This window comes from Carlito syrichta, unplaced genomic scaffold (genome assembly GCF_000164805.1).
Source record: "Carlito syrichta isolate Samal-C Ts95f unplaced genomic scaffold, Tarsius_syrichta-2.0.1 Scaffold303284, whole genome shotgun sequence".
Classification (NCBI taxonomy): domain Eukaryota; kingdom Metazoa; phylum Chordata; class Mammalia; order Primates; family Tarsiidae; genus Carlito; species Carlito syrichta.
Genome location: NW_007247380.1, coordinates 246307 through 271435, shown reverse-complemented (window position 1 = coordinate 271435; position 25129 = coordinate 246307). Strand labels below are relative to the sequence as shown.

The window sequence follows — 25129 nt, the reverse complement described above, 5'->3', positions numbered from 1 at the left end:
ACTCCAGTCTGGGTGACAGTGAGACTCCAACTCAAAAAAAAAAAAAAATAGCTGGGTATGGTAGTGCATGCCTATAGTTCCAGCTACTTGGATGGCTGAGGCAGAAGGATCGCCAGAACTCAGCAGGTCGATGCTGGAATGACCATGAGTGTGCTACTACACTGCAGCCTAAACTAAAAAAAACCCTAAAAAAAAAAGTTTCAAAGCACATTTTAGATTATAGTGACCATCTCTTTAAATTCTGGTAGTCTTTGATCCTTAAATGATAAATTGTCTTCAACTTTTTGTTACCTTCAGTCAATACGGAAGGTGAGAATGACAGGTAAATAACACTAACACCTGCTTGATGGCAACAGCTACTTTGATTGCAGGGTGAGTGGAAGCAGAGGTGGTTCTAGTCAGGGTCCACACCTCTAGGGGTAGTGGCATTTATGAGTCCATATACCTCATATTTCCCTCTAGACTTCATGCTGACCAGTCCCTTAGATTGTCATGAAAATTGCATAATTTTATTTCTGTTCCATGGATTGAGAGTTCAATGTTGGACAAATTCTTTATTACAGAGCACTCTCATATTAAATGGTTTAATTCAATTTTAGAATCCCAGAATATTGTAGGTGCTTAAAGTGTGTTCCCCTGTATAATAAATATGCAACTTGAAAATCTCTCCGTTATTACTTGAAATCAATCCTAAGCAAATTATATTGCCTTCTAACAAGCTCCTTTAATTGGAAAACCAAAATCAGGATTCTCTCTAGCTCCAGCTCTTGAACTCTTTCCATTCTCCCTCTGTCTGTCTAGGAGCTTTGTGTATAGAATGGAGAGTACCAGCTTTGTAGTCCGACACATCTAGGCTTGAATCTGTGCTTCAACATTTAAAATGTGAGTGAACTGGGGAAGTTCATTAAAAACTCCTGTGTCAAAGAGCTATTTTGTGCATAAATAAGATAGTGCCCTCACCCCCAGGTATATAAAGCACATTGTCTAAAGTTGACCGAGCTATCTTTTACAACCTTAGTAGTGACCGTTGTATTGTTCTCAGAGGTTGTCAGTGGCTTAAAAGCGTCGCCTGAACACATCCGTTTCCTTGCATTTGAAAACCCCTGTCACTTCTCTTGGTTTCTCTTCCTCCAGAAGGCCAATCCTGGTTTCTCACAGGTGGTGAATGTCCTCTGCAAGCAGTAGGTGAGGGTTAGTCTCGAGGCCTTTCAGGCCTTTGCTGACTCGTGTTTGTGAATGTCCCCTTGGCCAAAGCAAGTCATGTGGCCATACCATTTTCAAGGAGAAGAGAAATGGACTCCACCTCTCAATGGGCGTAGGCCAAATATGGTTGTTTTTTATTTCAGCTACCACAAATACTAACCAATAAGTAGATTCCCATGAACTTGAGAAAAAACATTTATCTTATGTTAATACTAAAGCTATATTTAAATAAACAATCATTTCTAAGCCCTGGGAAGTGACTTGCACAAGTATTCTTGTTTCCATGTATAGCTGAAAATAACTGACATTCAGAGGGTTTAAATGCCACACCTGAGGTTAACATAATGAATCAGAGATACATTTACAAAATAGAGGACATTCTTCCACCTTTGTAGTCTAATTCTAGCCTCAATTACTCTCTTTGTCACTTTGGATGCATTGTAACTATTTCCCCAAATGTGCGAGGCTGGACTGTTTGTGGCATGGCTGTAATTAATTTCTGTCACTAGTAAGGACCTTCCTTTCTGTTTCATTTCATAACTTACTGCCATTGTGCCCTAGACCAAAAATCTGAATAAACAGTAACCCTGAAGGTCTGCTAAACTGCATTCTCACTTATAAGATCATATAGGATCAAGACAAAAAATGTAAACTAGTGCACATCACCGTGACACACAGTGGTTCCATCATTGTGTTTGAAAACTCCACTTTAAACCTCAAATTCAGGGAATTTTCCCCTCCTACCCTCTTATTTATCTAATTGGTGAGAAGATTTCTAATAACGCTTATTTTGAATTACACTTTGTAACTCATATACCTCATTTAGTTATCACAAATTCTGGGACTTACAATGCCTTTATCATTATAAATGAAAAAACAGATTCCCAAAAAGCATGTTACTTTCCTGAGATCCTATAGGTGGAAGAGGGTAGTACCAAACTCAACATGTGGCCAGGTGCAGTGGCTCAAACCTATAATCCCAACACTTTGGGAGTCCAAGTCAAGAGGATTGCCTGAGTCTGTGGGTTTAAGACCAGTCTGGGCAACTTGGTGAGACCTTGTCTCTACAATAAATCAAAAAATTAGCTGGATGTGGTAGCACATACCTGTAGTTCTGGCTACTTGGAAGGCCGAGGTGGAAGGATCACTGGCGCTCAGCAGGTCGAGGCTGTGATGGCCAGGCACATGCCACTGCACTCCAGCCTGGGCAAGTGAGACTCCAACTCAAAAACAAACAAACAAACAAAATGCACCCATCTGCCCACCCTCACCTTTCTGATCCCAAAACATATGCTTTCCTAACGTTAGATTGCCTCCGTTTCCTTTTGCACGTGATAGAGAATGTGCTGTCTTTATTCTGACCCCTAGTTCTGTTTGTTTTAGACTTAATTACACAGTGAGCTGCACTGTTATTTAGCTATCTTATAAGGCCTTATATTCTTAATGATATGATAAGATTTTGTAGGATGGTCCCCTGACCCTTGTTTCCCATGTCACTCACCACCCTGCTGAGAGCCCAGGAGACAGGCCGTGAATGCCTATGGAAGCACCTGACTTCTTGCCAAGAATGACTGAGGTTGAGACTGACAGGCTGCAGCTGGAAAGTCATCCCTGTCTTCTATTGCCTCATGCAGGGGCCTTGTAAATGGAAGCATCCATCTATGCTGTGCTGCCCAGAAACCCTCAGGTTGGCTTTCCTCCCTTCTGCTCAGGCTTTCCCAAACAGCATCTACTCGCATCCTGCATTCAGCCACAATTATTTGGCCCGCCAGTGAGTTTAAGATGGCTGACAGGCACCATTGTAAGACATTTGAGGTGTGCTGCAGGGACCCTTCAGCCAGTCGAAGCTTTATGAGATCATCTTCTCTGCAGGCCTGCGGAGGAGGCGTGGATGGTGTCCCATAGCTGCAGAAAGGATGGGGTAGCCAGCAGTGTGCCAACTCCTGCCTTGGCCACCCCCCAACCCCTCACCCCCTGACTCCCTTCCTCTGTGTTCCAGCCATGTGCTTCTTCTTAGTTCAGCATCCTGATCACACATTCTCTTTGAGACAAGATTGCCTTCAATTTAGTTGAGCAATGTAATATGTAACATGCTTTACTTTTCCTAGGCTTGCAAGTCTCCCTTTGCTTCTTACTAAAAACAGAGTAACTATGGCCAGCAAATGTCAGCATCTTACAACTCTCTTCTCCCCTTCTTACCTGTTTCTTCTCGCACCACGGATCCTGCTCTGGGCGCTGGGCCCTTTGTGGGCAGTCAGTATTCTGGTCACGTGTATTCACAGGCAGTTCGCTTGGTGCTGGGGATGCTGTAGACACCAAGAGCAAGCAGGATTCCTGTGCTCGGGTTGTTGCGGAATGACAAGGAAGAGCGACCTCAACCAAATGATGGGGGACAGTTCTGACAGGTGCTACCGAGGAAGAGATGCTTGATGAGCCAGGGGCTAGACCCAAGTCGGGAAATCAGGGAGCTTTTCTGGCGAGGAACTCTGGGACTGAGGTCTGAAGGCAGAGGAGAGCCCGCAATCCGTGGAGAAGAACGTTGAGTGACGGGCAGTTGTGGAATACACTTCCATGACACCATCAGCAAGTATGGCCACGTGTGGGAGAACGTAGCAGGCTATGCCAAGACATCGCGGGGGGCCAGCATATGGGCATCTGCGGAAGAGCCTGGCAGGGCAGAGGTTCAAGGAGGCTGTGCAGCCAGAGGGGCAGGGACAAGGGTACAGACAGGGAAGGGACACACCGTGGATGGTCTTTCAGGTCATGGTGATGCAATATCTTACATGTAAGGATAGTTGTTACTGCTACGTCTAAAACAATTACCCGGGGTACAAAACGCTATTTTTGTAGTCCCACTGATGCGTACACATCAATGAAATGAAATTAGGGGAGTACATACACTCTTCACCTCTGAGAAACGTCCAGCTTGGTGGACTCAAATGGGAACTCAGAATGCATGAAACCTGAGCATTAGGAAACTCACTCTGTGAGGAGCTGCTTCTTTCTGCAGCTCAGCACCACCACCCTTCCCCCTTGCTGTTAATGCCCAGTTTCCTGAGGCGAGGTGGACACTCCTGCTTGGTGCACTTCCTCAGATCTGGAGTGCTACCTTGGCTCCCTTTCCCGTCTGACTTTCATCATTTTCAGTCAGGCGCTTCAACTGAAGGAGGCCGCAAAGAAAATGAACCTAACAGAATTTGAACCTAAGAGCCCATGATTTTCTTTTTCCTTTCCTCAGTCTTTTCCATCTGGTATGATCAGTGTTAGGTACTTGATGGACATGCTTCCAGAGGCCTCAAGTGAATTTTGTCTCAATAGCCCATCTGTGTTGATGTCCTCCAGGTGAGATGAGGATTTTTTTCCCCCTGCAGATTTCATGCCTTGCCTGTTTGCTATGCAAACAGAAGACTTCACTTAGACTGCCAAGGTATTGTCTTGTAGACCTTTCTTTGCGCTTATGTGTAGTAATCATGCTTGTTCATCCCATGGGAGAAAAAACTTAGGAAAGGACTTATTGCTTAGCTGATGTGGATGGTGTTGAAAGACAGAATCCTACTAAAGACAATGCATTTACGTGACAAGATGTTTATTGTTCTAATACAGGATGAAGAGGAAGAAATCAAACAAGAAATTAACATGTTGAAGAAATATTCTCATCACCGGAATATTGCTACATATTATGGTGCTTTTATCAAAAAGAACCCACCAGGCATGGATGACCAACTTTGGGTATGTAAGCGCTGTCCAAATTTGCTTTACTTACATGAAGAACAATCAGAGCCAAATGATTTATTTCTTTATTCTCATGGCTACTTTTGATTAAATAACTGCTCCTTTGAAACCTTTAGCCCCGTGATTTCCATAACATTGAGTTTTCAAGGTTTTCCCCCCAATTTCTTTAAATATTTATCTATCTTTTCACTTTCTCTAAAACTTCTTTCTCTCCCTTAATGTGAACCATCCCTAAAGCCAATTGTTAAGTTCCCTATTTTTTCACTAATTGACAACCTTTTATTGTGTTTTTGTTTTAGACACCATGCTGTTTACTTTTCATGACTTCCATCGTTTATTCTGATCCTTTGAAGTCAGCATTATTATTATCCTCATTTCTTGGATGATGAAACCAAGATTTACAGTAAGGATAAGTAAACTATCCTAAGGTCTACCTAACAGTGGTGATGCTAGGGCATAACCAGCCCCTATGATTCATTCTCCTTGTCTGTCCTCCAGTGTGTGGACAACTCTGTAGTATAAAGTGAGTGCTCTGTGAGTGAAACACCGAAACACCGAAAGTGTTTGTTACCATGCAGGCACTCTCCAATAGGTTGTTTTCCCTTTCCAGTTCCCCAAGTTCACTGAGCGATGTGCCCTAGTCCTTTATCTTTGACAGTCTGTAAGATGGCTCTGCTTGACTGTGCCACCAATAATTTCAGTGCATTTGGTACCAAAACCACTACCTCTGTGGCTATGCTGCCCAGCCCAGGTGGCCTTCTTGTCACCTTCCCGATTTCTGTCATTGGCACTTCTGCTCACTGAGTCCTGCAGCAGAACTGGAATGCCATCTTGGTGTGACTTTCTTTGGCCAATTTTATAATCAGTCCCCAGTAGAGGCCCATTCGGTGGAGGCCTAGATTGTACAATAGACTCCTCCTTCTTGATCTGTTTCTCCCTCTCTCCCGCCCTTTCTCCCTCCCCTCCAACTTCTATTCATTCTACATGTTGCTGTTGGATTAATGACTCTAAAAATACCCTCTCGGCCACTCACTGTCTTACTCATTTCCAGAGGCCTTAGTGTGTGTCTGAATTATCAAGGGCCTACATATGCCAAATACATGCTAAACTGTGGGAATCCAGTGGTGATTATTTCATGGATAATTCCCAAACTAATCAGCCTTGGGTAGAAGTTACTCCTTTAATGCATAAGATATTTACAGTCCAGTAGAGAAGAAAGAACATATACAGTAAATACAATTAGTGACCAAAAGAATGTAATGATGTTAACTCAGGAAGTGAACAAGATTTTCATGTTATATGGCATTGAATACTCAGTCTTTGGAAATGAAAAGAGCTGCTTGGAATATTTTTTCCTGGAAGACTCATCTCCAGATTTAAAATAAATATGTACTTTGCGGTAAATAAACCCATTTTGTATGATTATATTAATTTTATATATTCTTCATGATTTTTTAAAAAGTTACAGTGGGATTTTAATTGTAGCCTTTGTAGGAGATGGAAATGTGAAGACTAAATATGTAAAAGCAGTAAGAAAATAAATATGACTGTATAATCCTGAAGAGAGATATGTGATAATAAAGGAGTAAATCATAAGACAGAATTTTAGTGGACTTGACTGTGAATTTTGAAAATTTCTCATCAAGAAAAGTAAAAATACAAATCAATAACTAATTTAGGAAATATTCATTTCATATATAATGAGCAAATAATTTTGTAGCTTTCAGAGATGAAGAATTTCTATAAATCACTAGGAAAAATATGAAACTCCTAATAGATTGAGTTGAGGACAAGATTACAGCTGAAAAAATAAGAAATATCAATTACTAGTAAAGATGTTGTTAAGATGTTATTCTTACTAACAATATAAATGCAAAAGAAAATAAGAGTTCAATGCCATTTATTACCTAGTAGACTGTCAGATTTTTAAAAAATGATAATACCCAGAATGGACACTTATCTCTACTGTTCATGGAATGGACACTTATAACTTAAGTCAAAGACAATTAGCCTATGTACAGATGTATACACATCTCTCTGTCTCTCACACGCACATACACACACACTGCACTATATGGATATATGTATCTTCCCAAAAAAGTGCCTTACTTTTGACCCAGTACTTTCACAAGCAGAAATGTGTCCTAAACAAATATTTAGGGAACTCCATAAAGATATATGTAGAAATTAATCAATAGGGAATCACTGGAGGTTCACTACAGACAATTAAAATGGTATAGAGCTGTATAAGTGGTGGAATTTTTATAAGCAGTGGGACTTTTTGATAGAGGTTATAATTAGATGTAGTATGGTTGTATTCTTGTGGAAAAATAAAGTAAAAGGAAATATTTATATATATATACATTTATTGGCATGGTAGGAATGTACACTAATGGTGTTGACAATGTTTATTTCTGGGTAGTAATTTCAGTAATTTGGTAAAACATTGTTCTCTTTTGTGTCTTCTCTTTTGCTCTAATCTTTCTCTTAAGTCTGGCATTGGAACCATTTCTGTTGCTCCTTTTTTTTCCCTCTCTCTCTCTCTCTCTCTCTGGGCTGTCTTTGCTCCTCATAAAGACTGTCAGCTCTGTGAGGGCAAAGATTGTATCTGACTCGGCACTTGAAAGGTACTGGACAGTATGATGCTGACAGAACCATTGATTTGTGAGTCAAAGTGATATTTTTGGTACAAACCTGATTGCTACAGGTACTTTTAAGAGTTCTGTTTCCCTGAGGCCTGCAGATTCAGCAGGAAATGATGAGATGACAGAAGTTACAACGTCCTTGTGTTCCCAGAGTACTTCTACATTGTCAAGAATTTGGCATGAGAAGTATTAAGATGGCCAGCGAGAGGCAGCTAAAGTGCTTCAAGATAGAGAGGATTTCTGCAGTACTCAGAGAGGAACGGAAGCTGCACACCCCATGACTCATCAAAGACGTCATAACCACATAGTGCAAAGAAGAGAAAAATCAATCATCTTGCATTGGAACTAGCCAGACTCTCAATTGGATCACGGCACAGACCACAAGCAACCTCCAGACACAGTGGGGAAGCATAACCCTAGTGGACGGGGGTTTGCTCTCAATCCCCACTGGGGTGTCCAAGAGTGCACACAGTTGGGGAGCTTGAGCTCCTTTTGTCCACACCTCCCTCAAAGGTTCAAAACAGACAGAAAATTTAGGTAATCTCCACAGCCCTGTCCGCTGCCTAGGTTAGAGTTGGGCACTTTCTTGGGGCATCATATGCCAAGCAGAAAGTTCATAGCCACCATCCCAGCCGGCTCTGTCTCGCAAGCTCCACCTCCTGGCCAGAGGTCAGCAGCACAGCCCATCACATCTGATGTTATACCTCAGCTTTGGGGAAGGTCTAATCCCAGACCCCAGCTAAGACCACTATCCAAGCCACCTGGCAATTGGGAAACTTACCACACCAAGGCTATATATAACCAAGGGAACCCTGCAGTGCCTGTGTTAGCCCCATGCCTACCCAAATATGAAGGAACCAGAAAAATAATACAATATGGAAAAACAGAACTCCAACACCCCCCAAAGACCATGCTAACTCTTTAGCAGCAAACCCTAACCAAAATGAAATCTTTGAAGTTCCAGAGATGTAATTTAAAAGGTTGACTTATAAAATTGTTCAGTGAGGTTCAGGAGACAGTTGAAAACAAATATAAAGAAAATTTTAAAACTATTCAAGACACGAATGAAAAATTCTCCAAAGAGATAGGCACCTTATAAAAACACACACACAGCCTGAAATCCTGGAAATGAAAGAATCAGGGGAAAGCTTTAACAATAAACTAGAACAAATAGAAAAAAGGATCTCAAAACTTGAAGATAAGGCTTTTGAATCAGACAATCAGACAACAGTAAAGAAAAACGAATTAAGAGAACGGAACAAAAGTCTCCAAGAAAAGTGGAATTATGTAAAACGTTCAAACCTAAGTATCATAATAGGCGTTCCTGAGGAAGAAGAGACAAAACAACAGCTTTGGAAAATCTATTTGAGGGAATAATGGAGGAAAATTTCTGTGACCTTGCCTGATGTTTCAATATCCAGATACAAGAAGTCCCCAAAACCCCCAGAAGATTCATTCCAAAAGACCATCCCCAAGGCATATAATCATCAGGTTATGCAAAATTAATGTGAAGGAAAGACTTTTAAGAGCAGTGAGAAAAAAGCTCAAATAACTTACAAAGGTAAACCTATCAGACTAACAGCAGACTTCTCAGAAGAAATCCTATAGAAGGGATTTGGGCCTCTGTCTTCAATCTCCTCAAACAGAGTAACAGCCGGCCAATCCCACAAAACTAAGTTTTGTAAATGGAGAAATGAAGTCTTTCTCAGACAAGCAAACACTGAGGGAATCTGTCACTGCAGACCAGCTGTACACGAAATACTCAAAGGAGTTCTAAATGCCGAAACAAAAGGTCAAAATACACCAGAAATCATAAAGCTCACAGGGCTTATGGAACTAACACAATAGAGAAAAAGGAATAAATAACACAGCAACCAGATAATCAACATGATGTACCTGATGTATCATTATTAACCCTGAATATAAATGATCTCAGTGCACCACTGAAAATATATATGCTGGCAGAATGGATCAAAGAATACAATCTAAATATCTGCTGCCTTCACAAGACCTGCTTAACACTCAAAGACTCAAGCTAAAAGGGTGGGAAAAAATAATCCATGCAAAGATGAGCAGAAGCAGTCATTCTCAGATAAAACAGATTTTAAATTAACAATAAAAAAAGACAGTGATGGTTATTATATAATGATAAAGGGATCAATTCAACAAGAAAACATCACCATTTTAAATGTATATGCACCTACCACCAGAACCTCCAGCTTTATAAAACAAATTCTACTAGACCTGAAAAAAAAAGAGAGGGAGAAAGACAGCAATACAATAGTCATGGGCGACTTCAACACTCCACTGACGGCAACAGATGGATCATCAAAGCAAAAAGTCAACAAAGAAACATTGGACCCTGGAGCAAATGGAACAAACAGACATCTACAGAATGAATCAACCCCCAAACTACAGAATACGCATTTGTCTCATCAGCACATGGAACATTCTCCAAGATAGACCGTATGACAGGCCATAAATCAAGTCTCAATAAATTTAAATCAGATCAAGCTTCTACTCAGAACACAGTGGAATAAAACTAGAAATTAACTCCAAGAAGAACTTGCAAAACCAAAAAAAACATGGAAGTTAAACAGTTGCTTCTGAATGATCCTTGGATCAACAATGAAATCAAGATGAAAATCTCAAAATTTCTTGAAGCATATGACAGCAAAAAACTTTCCAAAACCTCTGGCACACAGCCAAGCAGTGCTCAGAGGAACATTTATAGTGCTTAAGACCTACATTAATAAGACTGGTGGGTCACATGTTGACAACCTAATGTCATACCTCAAGAAACTAAAAAATGAACAAACCAAACCCCAAGCTAGCAGAAGAAAAGAAATAATGAAGATCAGAACAGAACTAAATGAAATTGAAATAAAAAAATACAAAGAACTCATGAAACAAAAAGTTTGTTCTTTGAAAAGATAAACAAAATGGATAGAACACTAGCTGGATTAATTAAGAAATGAAGAGAGGAGATTCAAATTAGAAGAAAATATGGTATGTATGCACTATAGAATACTATTCAGTCTTCAAAAAGAGTGAAATAATGTCTTTTGCAGCAACATAGATGGTGTGGGAGAACATCATCCTAAGTGAACTCACACTGGAACACAAACCAAACATTACATGTTCTCACTTACAAGTGAATGCTAAACTAAGGATATGCAAAGGTAGAGAATGGTGTGATGAACACTGGAGACTCAGAAAGGGGAAAAGGGGGAAGAAGTAGGGGAGAAAAATCACCTGTTGGGTACAGTGTGACAGATGGGGGTGATGGGTACACTTAAAGCCCAGACTTCGTTGCTAGTATACAGTGCAGCTATGTAATCGAAAACTATTTGTATCCCTAAAGGAAAAAAAAAGAATTTAGCATGTTTGTAATGGCCACGTATTGCTGGAGGCTGCTGCAGATGACAGGTAGGAAATGATAGGCCAGGCACAGTGGCTCGTAACTGTAATCCCAGCAGTCTGGGAGACTGAGGTGAGAGGATTGCCAGAGCCCAGGAGTTCAAGACCAGCCTGGACAACTTTGCGAGACCTCATCTCTACAGTAAATAAAAAAAGTAGCCAGGCGTCATGACACGTGCTTATAGTCCCAGCTATTTGGAAGGCTGAGGTAGAAGGATCATCTGAGCCCAGCAGGTTGAGGCTGTGGTGGCCATGAGCATGCCCCTGCACTCCAGCCTAGGCTACAGAGTGAGTCTCTGACTCAAAAAAAAGGAAATGATAGCACTTGTCCCGCAGTTCATTACTAGCACCCTGGATGTCCCCCTGTGTTCTCTCTCAGTCACTACCATGCCAAGGGAAAACACTATCCTGACCCCCCCCCCCCAGTTTTATGAAGACATAATTGGCATATAAAACGTGTACATTGTTTGGTGAGGATATAAAGAAAAGTGGACTCTTGTTACTGTTGGCGGGAATGTGATTTGGTACAGCCAAATGGAAAATACTATAGAGGTTTTTCAAAAGATTAGGACTAGAACCACCTTATGATTCTGGGTAGATATCCAGAGGACATGAAATCAACATCTCAAAGAGCTGTCTGCACTCCTGAGTTCACTGCAGCAGCATTCACAGTCGCCAAGGAATTAGAGATATTTTAAAATTGTCTGAAAGGTTTTTTATTTGGCCAAGGCTGTGTTTCCGAATTAAACAAAGCGTTGCTGCAGCTTTAGAGTGACCTCCCTGCTTATCACTAGGACAGCTGTTTCTGGATGAGCCACACCTATTAATCTCATTCCTTTTGTGAGATGGGCCAAAAAGGATAGTTAGTTTTCCTGTGTTGAGCTATTAAAAGGTGGGTGTTTATTTATAAATCACTGGTTGAGGGAAAAAGAGGGATGGTCAAGCAGGGCTGGATGCATTTTTACCTTTTTCCTAGTTCTGAGATTCTTTTGAGCTGGAAGGAAACTTGGTTGCTGTTCATTTTGCTGAGTCCAAGTGGCATGAACTGACTTTCCTAGGGCCTTGAGGCTCAGAGTAGATGATACAGGGCCAGCATGCAGCATTCTGACACAGGACCGTTGAACTTGATCTGAGGTTCCGTGAATGGTTTCTGGAAGTGCCACAAACATGAGCAGAATCTTGCACGTGTTCCAATGAGCAGCTAGAGAAGGCAACAGGCCTGTTTGTGTCGGCACAGTGTCCACAGGAGGTTTTGTGCTCCGGAAATGAACCTCTGCCCTAGTGCTCACCCTGGCCAGTTGCTGTTCTCACGGCTGCAGTTGCTGGGAGTCTGGCTTGGATGTGTAAGAGTGCATTTATTTGTTCCTCCTTCATTCATTCGTTCATCTAACAAATACATACCTGGGTGCCAGAAAAATGTATACACATTTTAAGTGAAGGTATCACACTTCCAGACTCCAAACTTTATTATAAGGCTACAATAGTCAAAACAGCCTGGTATTGGTAGAACAGGCATATGAAAAAAAAATTAAAAAGAACAGGCATATGAACCAATGGAACAGGATAGAGATTCCAGAAGCAAAACCTCAATTTCTCAACCAATTCATCTTCGACAAAGCCTGCACCACCAACCACTGGGGAGAGGAGAACCTATTCAGTAAATGGTGCTGGGAAAATTGGCTGACCACATGCAGAAGATTAAAACAAGACCCCTAGCTATCATGATACACAAAAATCAACTCTACATACATCAAAGACCTAAACGCAAAACCTCAAACTATTAGAACCTTAGAAAATGCAGGAGACACCCTTATGGAAATTGAAACTGGCAACCAGTTCCTGATCAAAACCCCAAGTGCCCATGGCATAAGAGAGAAAATAGACAAGTGGAATCTCATCAAACTAAAAAGCTTCTGCAAAGCCAAAGAAACCATAAAGAGAGTGGGGAGATAATCCACAGAATGGGAAAGAATATTTACCAACTGTGTATCTGGCAAAGGCTTAAGATCTATAAGGAATTCAAACGTGCCGAAAATAAAAAAACAAAAGCCCTATTACAAAGTGGGCAAAAGATATGAATCGACATTTCTCAAAAGAAGACATACGGACAGCCAACAGACACATGAAAAAGTGTTCAGCCTCACTAATCATCAAAGAAATGCAAATTAAAACCACACTGAGATACCATCTAACTCCTGTCAGGATGGCCATCATCACAAGGTCAAAAAACAACAGATGCTGGAGAGGATGCAGAGAAAAGGGTACACTTCTACACTGTTGGTAGCGTTGTAAACTACTACATCCTCTGTGGAAATCAGTGTGGTGATTCCTAAAAGACCTAAAAGTCAATCTTCCATACGACCCAGCAATCCCCATTCTGGAGGAACTCAAATCACTCTATGAAAAAGATACCTGCACATGCATCTTTATTGCAGCATTATTCACAATAGCAAAAACATGGAGCCAACAAAAGTGGACAGGATAAAAATTGTGATATATATATACATGTTGGACGATTACACAGCCATAAAGAAGGACAAAATTATGAACTTTGCAGCAACTTGGATGGACTTAAAGCCTACATTACTGAGTGATCTGTTACAGAAACAAAAGAGCTGAGTATCACATGTTCTTGCTCATAAGTGAACCCTGAACAATTATCATAATACAATAAGAAAGGGATTGGCAGTAGTGGGAAACTGCCAGGAGAGGGGAGGCACACTTCATCAATAAGGGTGAAGTGGGCCCAAACTTTACCTGTACAGTGACCATTTGTATGCCTAACCGTGAATTGTACCCCACATCTTTAAAATAAAAATTAAGAAAAATTAAAAAAGAGATGCTATCTATGTGTTACTTTTAGAAGTTGAATTGAATTACAGTTGCAATATGTAGTATGACATTTGCTGAAAAGATAGCATTAGTCAAAATGAATGCTAGCTCACCATGAGACAGGCAGGCCAGTCAAAGAAGATGGCAGAAGCACGCTTGTCATTCGAGGAGCGCAAGACCATTTTGAAGTGGTACTTGTAATTCAAGAATGTTGTAGGAGTACAGCAACAATGGAGGCGTGAGTATGCAACAGAACCCCCAACACACCCAACAATTGCACACACTCTTGATACATTTGAGATGCATGGTACCTTGTGTGATGAGCACAAGGGAAGATCCGGGAGGCCTTGCCCAGCAACAAGTCCTGCCTCTTCTGCTATGGTGTTGGAAAGGTTTACACGCTCACCATAGCGGTCTACCAAACAGTATGCACCCCTTGTGATTACAGAAGTCAGACGTGACTTGTGCTCGCCTTTTGTTATCAGTATATATTGAGTATTATAATTTTAATACAGTTGTTTTCTTTCTTAAAATGTATATGCATTATTTTTTGGCACCCTCTGTACACCAAGCACTGGTGCTGTGCGGGCACTCTGCTCAGCATTCTCTCTAAGTCAGTGAACAGAACTGAGGGAAGTCCCTACTTTCATGCTGCTTTTTCATTCTTGCTGCAGACCACAAACAGTAAGCTTAAGAAATACAATTATAAAGCATTCTGGAAGCTGCTAAGTGCCTGGTAGAGCAGGGAAAAGTTGATGGAGATTAAAGGGAAGGGTTGCAGTGTGTTCTGGGCTGAACGTTTTTGCCCCCTTCAAATTTATATTCTGGAATTCCAACACTCGTTTTGATGGTATTAGGAGGTGGGGCCTTTGAGAGGTGATTAGGTCATGATGGTAGAGCCCTCATGAATGGGATTAATGCCGTTATAAAACCCAGAGAGCCTCTTGGTCTCCTTCAGAGAAGTCAGCAGCCTGCAACCCGTAAGTACGCCCTCATCAGATGTTGACCATGCTGGTACCTTCATTTCAGACGTCCAGCCTCCAGAACTATGGGAAATACGTTTCTGTTGTTCATAAGCCACCCAGTCTATGATCCTTTGTGATCTATGATTCATAGTGTTAGGGTAAGCCCTGTTGCAGGTAACTTGGAGGAGCAGTCTAGGCTGGTGTTTTCCAGGAATAACAATGAGGCCGCTGTGCCTGCGGTGTGAGTGACTGAGTGTGAGGGAGAGACTTGGAAGATGAGACCTGGGGCAGATCATGCAGGGCCTTATTGGCCACTGGAAAGGTATCAACTTTTGCTCTGTGTTCTGTGGGGTAGCCATGGAGGGCTCTGAAGGTGGAGTGATGGGATCTGACCTACTTATTGCTTGCTGGGGTAAGGGAAGGAGCAGCGAGACCAGCTAGGAGCTGTATTAGTAAGCAAATCCCCTTCCTGAACTTGATACAGGGGCCTGGAGGTGGTAGGCACGTCCAAACCAGACCGCACAAGGAGAAGTACTGCCGTCAGGGTCCCCTTCCGCCACTTGTAACTCAGTGCAGTTAAATGCAGGTGGCAGAATGTGGCAGCTGTAGGCCCCAGTACCACCTGATTTGGAAGACAGAGGTCTTAGCACCTGCCAGCCTCCGGTCCATGCAGAGGCTGCCCTGGCCATGCCTTCTGGCAGTTGTTCAGTAGCTTCCTTCTCACCAAGGATGAAGATAAAAACTGCAAAGGATCTCATGAGGGCAGAATATCGTTCCTTTTTCTAGTGACTCTCTTATGTGGTGATGTACCAAGAAGGAATTTGGAAAAGTAAAGTCATAAACAATCGCTAGGAAATTAGTCTCAAATTACAATACTGGGGGAACTTGGTCATAGAATGTAACTGCTTATATTATTCCACTAATAATGGACTCACTAAATTCAGGTCATGCTGTGTTAATAAGAACAATAGTAGATAGTATTTATCACATGCTAAGTACTATGTTTGTTTACATTGTCATATTATTTTATTAGATCTTTACAGCCACTCTACAAATTAAATGGTATCATTATCTCCACCTTGCAGGAAAGCAGGCTCAGAGAAGTTAAGACATTTGCCCAAGGTATTCCAGCTAGTCAGTGTTGGGTGCCAGAATCAAGCCCTTAAACTCTGCTACACTCTTCTTCTTCTTTTGGGCATACAAAATAGTTCTGATATCAGAGGTTGGTGCTCCCAATAGGATTGAAGCTTTGTGTTTAAGTAAATTTAGTTTGACTTCACCTTTAATCTTCATTCCTGTTTCCCCAGCATTCAACGAGAATAGTAAGACCTGCTAGCTACTAGTAAGACTGCTGCAAAGTCTAAGAAATACATTTTGAAGCCAGGCTCAGTGGCTCAGCCTGTAATCCTGAGCTTTGGGAGGCTGAGGTGAGTGGATTGCCTGAGCCCGCGGGTTTGAGACCCACCTGGCCAACTTGGTGAGACCTCATCTCTACATAAATCAAAAAATCAGCTGGGCATGGTAGTGTGTGCCTGTAATTCCGGATACTCGGAAGGCTGAGGTGGAAGGATCGCTGGTGCCCAGTGGGTCGAGGCTGCAGTGGCCGGGAGCGGCCACTGCACTCCAGTCTGGGCGACAGAGTGAGACTCCAACTCAAAAAAAAAAAAAAAAAGAAATATATTTTGAAAAGTGCACTAAGCCTTTTTCTGAATGTTTTATCAAATAATTGTAAAGGTCACAGATAGTTGACTTTTTGGACTAATGGCATTTTGTTAGGATTACATTTATATGAAAATATTATTGTGAATTATAGAGACATAACTGATGGCAAACAAGAACAGCACTTTCTAGCATTTATTCCCTGTCTTCCGACTACGTGAAATATTCTGCAGATACTTCTTTTGCTGTGGCTGGAGGACAGAGGTTTGCATACATCCTGCCAGCCAGCATGTGTGCTCTTTCAGGTGTCTGATTGAATCATAATCTGTGTGAACTCTATCAGTCTTGTAGAGATAAACTCTTGTTTAGCACTAGCTCTTTGTGGAAATACAACTGCTTCTGACAATGGCCAAGTAATTCTTCCTTATCAACTGCTCAGGGCAGTTTTGATCCGGAAATCAAAAAAGGGAGCTCTTTCAATGAAGATTCCGATCGCTCGGAAATGAGGCGAGCCCTGACACTGCTATGCTTCTGTGATGAGAGGTGTCCACTTGTCACATGCCCTTCAGACATGGGGATGAGAGAGAAGTGCTGTCTGTGAAATGGGTGAATTTCTCTAAAGTCAGAGCATGAAATCACATATTTTTTACTGTCAGTTTTTATGCCACCGCAACAATCACAAACTAGAATATCTTGTAAAAGGAAATAAGTTTCTTTTTTGAGTCGGTTTCTTATTGTATCACCCAGGCTGGAGAGCAGTGGCATGCTCGTGGCCACTGCAGCCTCGACCTGCTGGGCTCTGGCGATCCCCCCAACTCAGCCTTTCAAGTAGCTGGAACTACAGGCGTGTGCTACCATGCCTGGCTAATTTTTTTATTTATTGTAGAGTTGAGTTCTCGCCATGTTGCCCAGGCTCGTCTTGAACCCGTAGGCTCAGGCAATCTTCCGGCCTCCACCTCCCAAAGTGCTGGGATTGTAGTCACGAGCCAGCTTGCCCTGCTAGGAAATAAATTTCTAATGAGCTTCTGAAAGGTAGGGTTATCAAGCAAGATAGAATTTTGTACTATATGGTGGATCATCATTAGATGGTAATACTGTAGACTTGCAGAACTAAGAGTTAAAAAGTTATACTGTGTCTAAAGGGACATATTACCTTTTGGCAGTTGACCGCAGCCTGGCCTGGCAATCCAGGTAGACTTGGAGATCAACCTTGGCAGAGGCAGCGTCTTGGGCATTTGGTTCCTATCTTATAAAAACGATTATGTTGGATGAGGCCTGACCTTGCAGGCTGGCAGCCCGGAGGCTAAATGGTGCCGGAAAGATATAGTGAATTTGGTTCACCTAAGGTGGTGGTGTGTTAATTTTGCCAACATTAGAAGAATTGACCGATGTTACAGAAAAGTCTGGACTGCTTGAGAAGTTTTTAAAAACCGCATGAGGTCGGGCTTGGTGGCTCAGCCTGTAATCCCATGGTTTGGGCGGCTGAGGTGAGTGAATTACCTGAGCCCGTGGGTTTGAGACCCGCCTAGGCAACTTGGCGGGACCTCATCTCCACAGTAAAATCAAAAATCAGCCGGGTGTGGTAGCGCACACCTGTGGTTCTAGCTACTGGGAAGGCTGAGGCGGAAGGATCACCGGAGCCCAGCAGGTTGAGGCTGCGGTGGCCGGGAGCGGCCACTGCACTCCAGTCTGAGTGACATAGTGAGACTCCAACTAAAAAAAAAAAATCGCATGATCTAGAAACATTGGGCCTGAACTCCCAAATAGCAGCAGTGTGTCAGAGCAGTGTCTCCACTATGTAGAGGACACCTGTCATTTCAGTTTGCAGCAGAAGCCCGGTCCAGTCATTCCCTGTGTCTTGATACCCACTCAACTTCATGCATTGACATTACTTGCTCAGCCCTCATCTCAGAATGAGTGCTGGATGAACTGGGACACGAACTCATCCATCCACCAGTGAGAGATCGTTTTTAGAATCTGCACTGATATAGGCCACAACTAAGTCTGCTATATTTTGGATTTACATTGCTGTAGCATCTTGACTTGACAAGAATGATGCCCACCAAATGCAAAATGCAGCTGTCTTCTCTACCGCTTCCTTGAATGCTGTCATGCTGATGTCTGTCTTAGACATTGTTGGCTGTTGAGCATTTCTAGAGGCTGGTCCTTTGCTAAAAATACTGACTGACTCAGTGTATTCAAACTGCCATTGTCATTCTTAAGGCACAGAATTGTTCATTATCTAGAAGCTTTATTGACAAAGTTTGGGACACTTTACACCCTTGGGATTCATCGCTTCATCTCTGGTAGAGTTAGAATTTATAGTTCAGGTGTTCATTTTTCAAGACTAAAAATAAAATTCAGAGGCCCAAGGATTTTTTTTAACAAATTCTGTACATATTAGTTTACAAATGAATGCAAAAGACTATTGATTGAGATTGCTTTTCCAAATTTGAAATTCCCAAGTTTTGCTTTACTTCAGTTGCTGGAAATGATAAATGTAATCATATGTGAATCTACCAATTTTTATATTTTGTATTTCTGTACATACATATTTTATACTTTGAGACCCAAACTACCTTTTGTGAAGGAAACACCTTCTGCAGCAAAGTTACTGAGTCTGGGTTTTGTTTCCACCTTTGTAAATCATGCGATGAGACCTGTGGCTATTTCCAGTCACACGTGATAAAAATACCCTGTGCCTCCTGGATGTTTCTGAACCTTCAAGGTCAATAGGCTGAATTATGAATTCTTGGAGGTTTATCTTTGCTCCCTTTTTCTTAGAGTGCTCCTTCAGTGGCAAACTCTTCTCTCATTTGAGGAAGACCTTCGTCTTCCTGCTTGTTCCTCTTCCTCCTTCACCTTCCCTTTTACTATAAAAGAGGAGCGATCTGTTAGTGGTTATTTATTCTTGTGGGTGACTGACTAGTGATATTTAGGAGGAAGGAGTTCAGGGATTCTGGATAAGTATCTGCAGCTTTAAAATACCATCCTAAGGCTTTGTTTATCATTACAGGAAATTAAAACCAATTAATTAGCAAATGAGTGAATATTTTAGGGACCCCAGGAATCATCCTGCCCTTTTAGACTGCCTCTGAGAATAAATCTTTCAAAAGTTTTTTTAGAGGTTATTGGGATTGGGAAGGGAAGTTTGGAAGTAACCCCATCTGGTGATTCCATGCTGAAGGCCTCTTGTCTCTTGACAAGAGATGAACTCAGGGTTGACTCAGTGCGCTAAAACCTCGTCTGGAATCAATTGAGTCTGAAGACCCTTTACCTAAATGTTACCCTGGAGGGGTAGGAAGCACAGGACAGCATATAAGTAACCCCTCAGCCTCTGAGCTAAGATATCCCACTCATCAGAGACATTATGACAACTGACAAAAATATGTGACAATCAGCCATGCTAACTGTGAAGTGTGTCAGACCTCTTTGTTTGTAAAAATTGACCTTTATTATTTGGATAGAAATCATTACCCATGTCCAAGTAATCCACACAATTCCTTTTTCTAATAAGGAGGTTGTGCCATACTGTGCCTTTTTCGTGACCCTGCAGGCCCGGGCCTAGGCCCCATGTTCTACTTCCACTTGACATTCCTTCCCTCTTCTCAATCGGCCTGTATGCTTATTTCAGCTTCTGACCCAATTGTTTAGGTGGTCTTGTGTGAGAATTTCACATGTCAGACTCCTTGTGACCTCCCCATCCCCATCCCCATCACCTTCCCAATAGAAAGACCCATTGCCCTGGAATGCACCAGTGTGTCTTCTTGCTGTGTGATACAAACTTAAAAACAAGTCATGTGTCCTTAATGCTCTTTAATTAGCAGAGGTTTTGCAAACACATGTGCCCAGTGCCCTCACAACATCTTTCAGTCTTGTCTCTCCACCATCCAAGTGGACCTTGAGAAGCTATTGGTACTAACTTTCACAATGTAAAACCGACCAAAGAGTGGGGAAGTAATAAGTGTATTTTGAAGTTTTTGGCTGCTAGGAGCTTTACACCCATAGACACAATTAATGTTTACATCATACATGCAAAGTTGATGCTTTTATTCTGTGTTTTATTGTAGTGGTAGAGGTGGAAGAGATGTTACTGAGCCCAGGTGGGTGGGGAATGTGCCCATGGCCACGTAACTAGTAATTGAGAGCAACATGCTTGAACTCTGCTCTTGTTATCTAATGAGTGTAGGCTATGGCTAAGACTGCAGACCATAGCTAAGCTCTGTTTCCAAATAAAGATGAAGGAATTGAGGGGAAGGAGAATTAATGAAACGTATTGTAAATCCCTTAGCTATTATTGCCCCTGCATATACTCTTTGAGAACTTTCTTTCAAGGAGAATATTAATGATCCACTGTTTCTTACTTGTGAGATGTGAAGTTACTGGCTTATCACTGCTGGGCCTGGCATGTTGAGCCCTGTTTCTATTTGTTGATGTGATGAGGGTACTTATGGGGAAGGAAGGTTCCTGCTGTGTGGTGGCAGCAATTATCAGTGTTGCTGTGTGGCTGCAGGAGCCGATGGCAAGTGCTGGTTTCTTTCTTTCTTTTTCTTCTTTAAAAAAATCCCCTTATATAATTTAACAATCATTTTGTTCCATAGTGAGATGAAAAGAATTTAGCAGCCTTCAACTGGAGCTGAATGGAGAAGCAAATTACGGAAATCACTGACATTAATGCCCAGTTAGCACAGGATTGTTTCCTGTGGAATTTTGGAAAGTATTTATCCAATCTAATTTTGAAAGATTGGAGTCCCTGGGCTTCCATTGCTTTCCTTGGGAGCTGTAATCATGTGGCCTAATAGAGCTCAGCTGTGGGACACTTTCTCCAGCTGATACAGGACCAATGGGTGAACTCATAGGAGGTCTACTCACTGTGTTTTTCAGAAGGGGATTTGGGGAAAGGACACAAACATAATTTGCTCACTTGGAAAAATAAAATATTCTTTTCCTTCTACCAAAGGATATATATTGGGTCCATCCTGCTGGCATTGAACCCTGGTTTGCTATATAATGGGATTTTCTTTAACTTTGGAGAATCCCCAAAATAAGCAGTGTAATGACCACCCTGTGCCCCAAACTAGCCCAACTCCTTTCAACCCGTGGCCAATCCTACCCCATCCACATGCCCATATATTTCCTCCTTTCTAGTGTTATTTTGGAACAGACCTTACTTATCATGTTTTAAAATTCTGAAAGTTTGCATATAACATAAAATTTACCTAAATTATAACCATTTTCAATGTATAATTCAGTGTCATTAAGTACATTCAAGTGTTGTGCACTGTCCCCGCAATCTAGTTCCAGAATGCTCTCACTGCTTCAAAAGGATACTGTGTACACGTTCAGTTATTGCTCCTGTTCCCCACAACCCCCAGTCCTGGAAGCCACAAATCTGCTTGTCTCTGTGGATTGCCTATTTTGGACATTTCATATAAATGGAATCTGACAATATGTAGCCTGTTTGACTGGCTTCTTTCACGTAACATAATATTTTCATGATTCATCCATGTGGTGTCTTGCATCAGCACTTTATTCTTTGAATAATCCTTTGCTGTGTGGATATTCTAGATTTTGTTGTCTCTTCATCTCTGTTGATGGACTTTTTGGTTATTTCTACCTTTTGTCTTTCGTGAATAGACTGCTTTAAGCATTCATTTACAAGTTTTTATTTGAACACTTGTTTTAAATTTTGAGGGTATATGTCTAAGTGTGAAATTGCTGAGTCATATGTCAGTTCTATGTGTGGCCTATGTGTAACCTATTGAGGAACCCACAAACTGTTGACCACAATGACTATACCAGTTTACATTCCTACTGGCAATGAATGAGAGTTCCATTTTCTTTGTATTCTTGCCAATATTGTGATTTTCTGCTTTATTTTGTCTTAACTTATAGTCATCCTGGTGGATGTAAAGTGGCATCTCATTATGGTTTTGATTTGCATTTTTCTAATGACTAATGATATTGAGCATCTTTTCATGTGATCATTAACTACTTGTGTATCTTCTTTGGAGAAATATCTGCTCAAGTCCTTTGCCTATTTTTAATTGGTTTGCTTGTCTTTTTGTTTTTGTGTATAAGAATTCTTTATGTATTCTGGATACCAGACCCATATCAGATATATGATTTGCAAATACTTTTCCCATTCTGTGGGTTTTCCACTCTCTTGATACTATCCTTTGATTCACAAAGGTTTATAACTTGATGAAATTCATTTTATTTATTTATTTTTCTTTTGTTGCTTGTACTTGTGTTGCCATGTAAAAGAAGCCATTGCTAAATCCAAGATCATGGAGACTTACCCCCATATTTTCCACTAAGAGTTTTATAGTTTTAGTGCTTATTTTTTGGTCTTTGGGCCATTTGAGTTAATTTTTTAAATATGGTGTGAGGTAAAGATTTAACACTATTTTTTTGCATATACGCACATTCAATTTTCCCAGCACCATGTGTGTTAGAGACTGACATAATTTTATCCATAAGTATTTCAGCATTTTTCTCTAAAAGATAAGGTTTTTTTACACAATCACAGTGCCATTGTCACACTTTCAAAATATTAACCATAATTCTTGAATATCATCAAATGTCTAAGTCTGTATTCAAACTTGTAATTGTTTCAAAATGTTTAAAAACTCTTTTTTAAAAATCAAAATGTTTAAAAACTCTTTTTAAAATATCAAGCGAGGTGCACTCATTGCAGTTCATTGGTATATCTTTTTAAGTGTTTTTGAATCTACAGGTTTTCCTTCCATCTTTTTTTCCTCCCTTGCAGTTTATGTGTTGAAAAAAGTATTTATCTAGACTAGTTTGCTAGTCTAGGTTTTACTGATTGTATTCCCATGGTACAACATGTTCCTCCGTTCTCTGAATATCCTGTGAATTGGTGGATGGAGTTAGAGGCTGGATCAGTCAAGGTGGTGGTTGTTGCTGTTGTTGTTGTTTGGGGGGAGCGGGCAAGACTGTGTCACCGATGATATTATGTCCTTTTATTAAGAGACAAATTGTATATACCTTTTTTTTTAATGTTAGCAGCCATTTGAATGTTAGACTGCCTGAGTCTGTTAGTTTATCAGGGGGTACAAAATAGGGATCACTCTAATTCTGTCATGTTTTCATTTATTAGTTGGAATACTTACTGTTATGAAAAGAAACATTCTCTCTTTTATTATACAATTACCCTTTGTGTAAGAAAGGCAGGATAAATTTTTTTTTTTTAGTTTGCAGTAGGTGAATTTATTTTGATCAGAGGATTATAACAATGAAGAATATGTTTTCGGAACTAATTTAGTACATTGCAATTTTGCTACCTGTATAATGAAATAAAACACTGTGGGTTTTTTTACTCTAAGATATTTCTTGTTAGGATAAATTCTTTCTTCTTTCATTTGCCAGTTCTCCAATTAAGAGGTTGATTTTTTTATTTTCTTCTAACAGTGCCATTTACATTCTTTTGGGGAAAGGGGTGACTTTATTAAAGCATTTAATTGAGCATATTTTAGATGTTTCTAGACATTGCAGTTGTCATTCTTATTAATGCTTATATTATCCAGTCTTTAACCACGGGGAGTCTCTTCAAATTGACTCCTGAGTCCTTTTTATATTTTTTTATTTTTTGAGTAGGTGTCTCACTCTGTTGCCCAGGCCAGAGTGCAGTGGCATGCTCACGGCTACCCCAGTATCGACCTGCTAGGCTCAGGTGATCCTTCTGCCTCAGCCTTCCAAGTAGCCGGAACTACAGTCGCGTACTACCACGCCTGGCTAATTTTTTGATTTATTGTAGAGATGAGGTCTTGCCAAGTTGCCCAGGATGTCCTCAAACCCATGCGTTCAGGCCATCCTCTCACCTCAGCCTCCCAAAGTGCTGGGATTACAGGCTTGAGCCATGGTACCCTGCCTCCAAGTCCTTTTAACATCTTCCAGGTTATTCATATGGTAATTTTCCAACTTGTGTCTGGTTGGAAGGTAGTCTGTTTGTTTTGGCACTTCCCAGATTTTTCTACAAAAGCTCCTTATAGGTCTTAAAACTTCCACTGACTCTTTAGAGAAGATGGGAGGATTTCCCTAGCCTTTGTGGAATCATGAGAAGACAAGTCAGAATAGGCATTGGAAACTCATTCATGAAACTCCTTTCATGAGATTTTATTGAGTTTCTATTAAACTTATGGAGAAAAAGAAAAGATAATTTCTGCCTGAAGATTTTGCAGCCTGGTGGTGTCTCTTTTAGGACCTGGAGACAGAGTGCTGATGTCAAGAACATACATTTGGACAGAGCCCGAACCAGCAATGTGATTGTATTGTGGCTCCATTTTAGTTCTGTATCTAGGATCAAGTCAGGAATTGATTGTTAGTCGTTATGAATTATTTTCACATAGTTACAAAAAAGGTGACTTGTAGAAAATATTTTTTGAAGAAGAAAGGATGGAAGTTGGTGTGTTTTTCTAAGCTTAGAAAATGCATGTAAAAGTACATAGATTACTCTTTTTTTTCTTTCTGCTTTCTACTTCCCTGTTAAGTAAGGGCAGTGCTTATTTTCTGCCTATTTTATGAAGTTGCTGAGTATTGTAATGAGTTTATATTTATAGAGCGCTTGGAGCTTTTTGGATGAAAGGTGCTAAATTAGAGTTTATTGTTTATTGAATTTATCTCATGCATCCCACCTCCTGGGAACATTTG

The 25129-nt window shown here is 40.9% G+C and overlaps 1 protein-coding gene across 1 annotated transcript in view; it reads left to right on the top strand.

The window, feature by feature from the left end:
* TNIK (TRAF2 and NCK interacting kinase) overlaps positions 1-25129 on the top strand; it is a 167062-nt gene that overhangs the window by 10615 nt on the left and 131318 nt on the right. The window contains exon 2 of the mRNA XM_008058297.1: positions 4807-4932. Within this exon, the coding sequence (XP_008056488.1) occupies positions 4807-4932 (126 nt within the window). The remainder of the gene's footprint in view (positions 1-4806; positions 4933-25129) is intronic.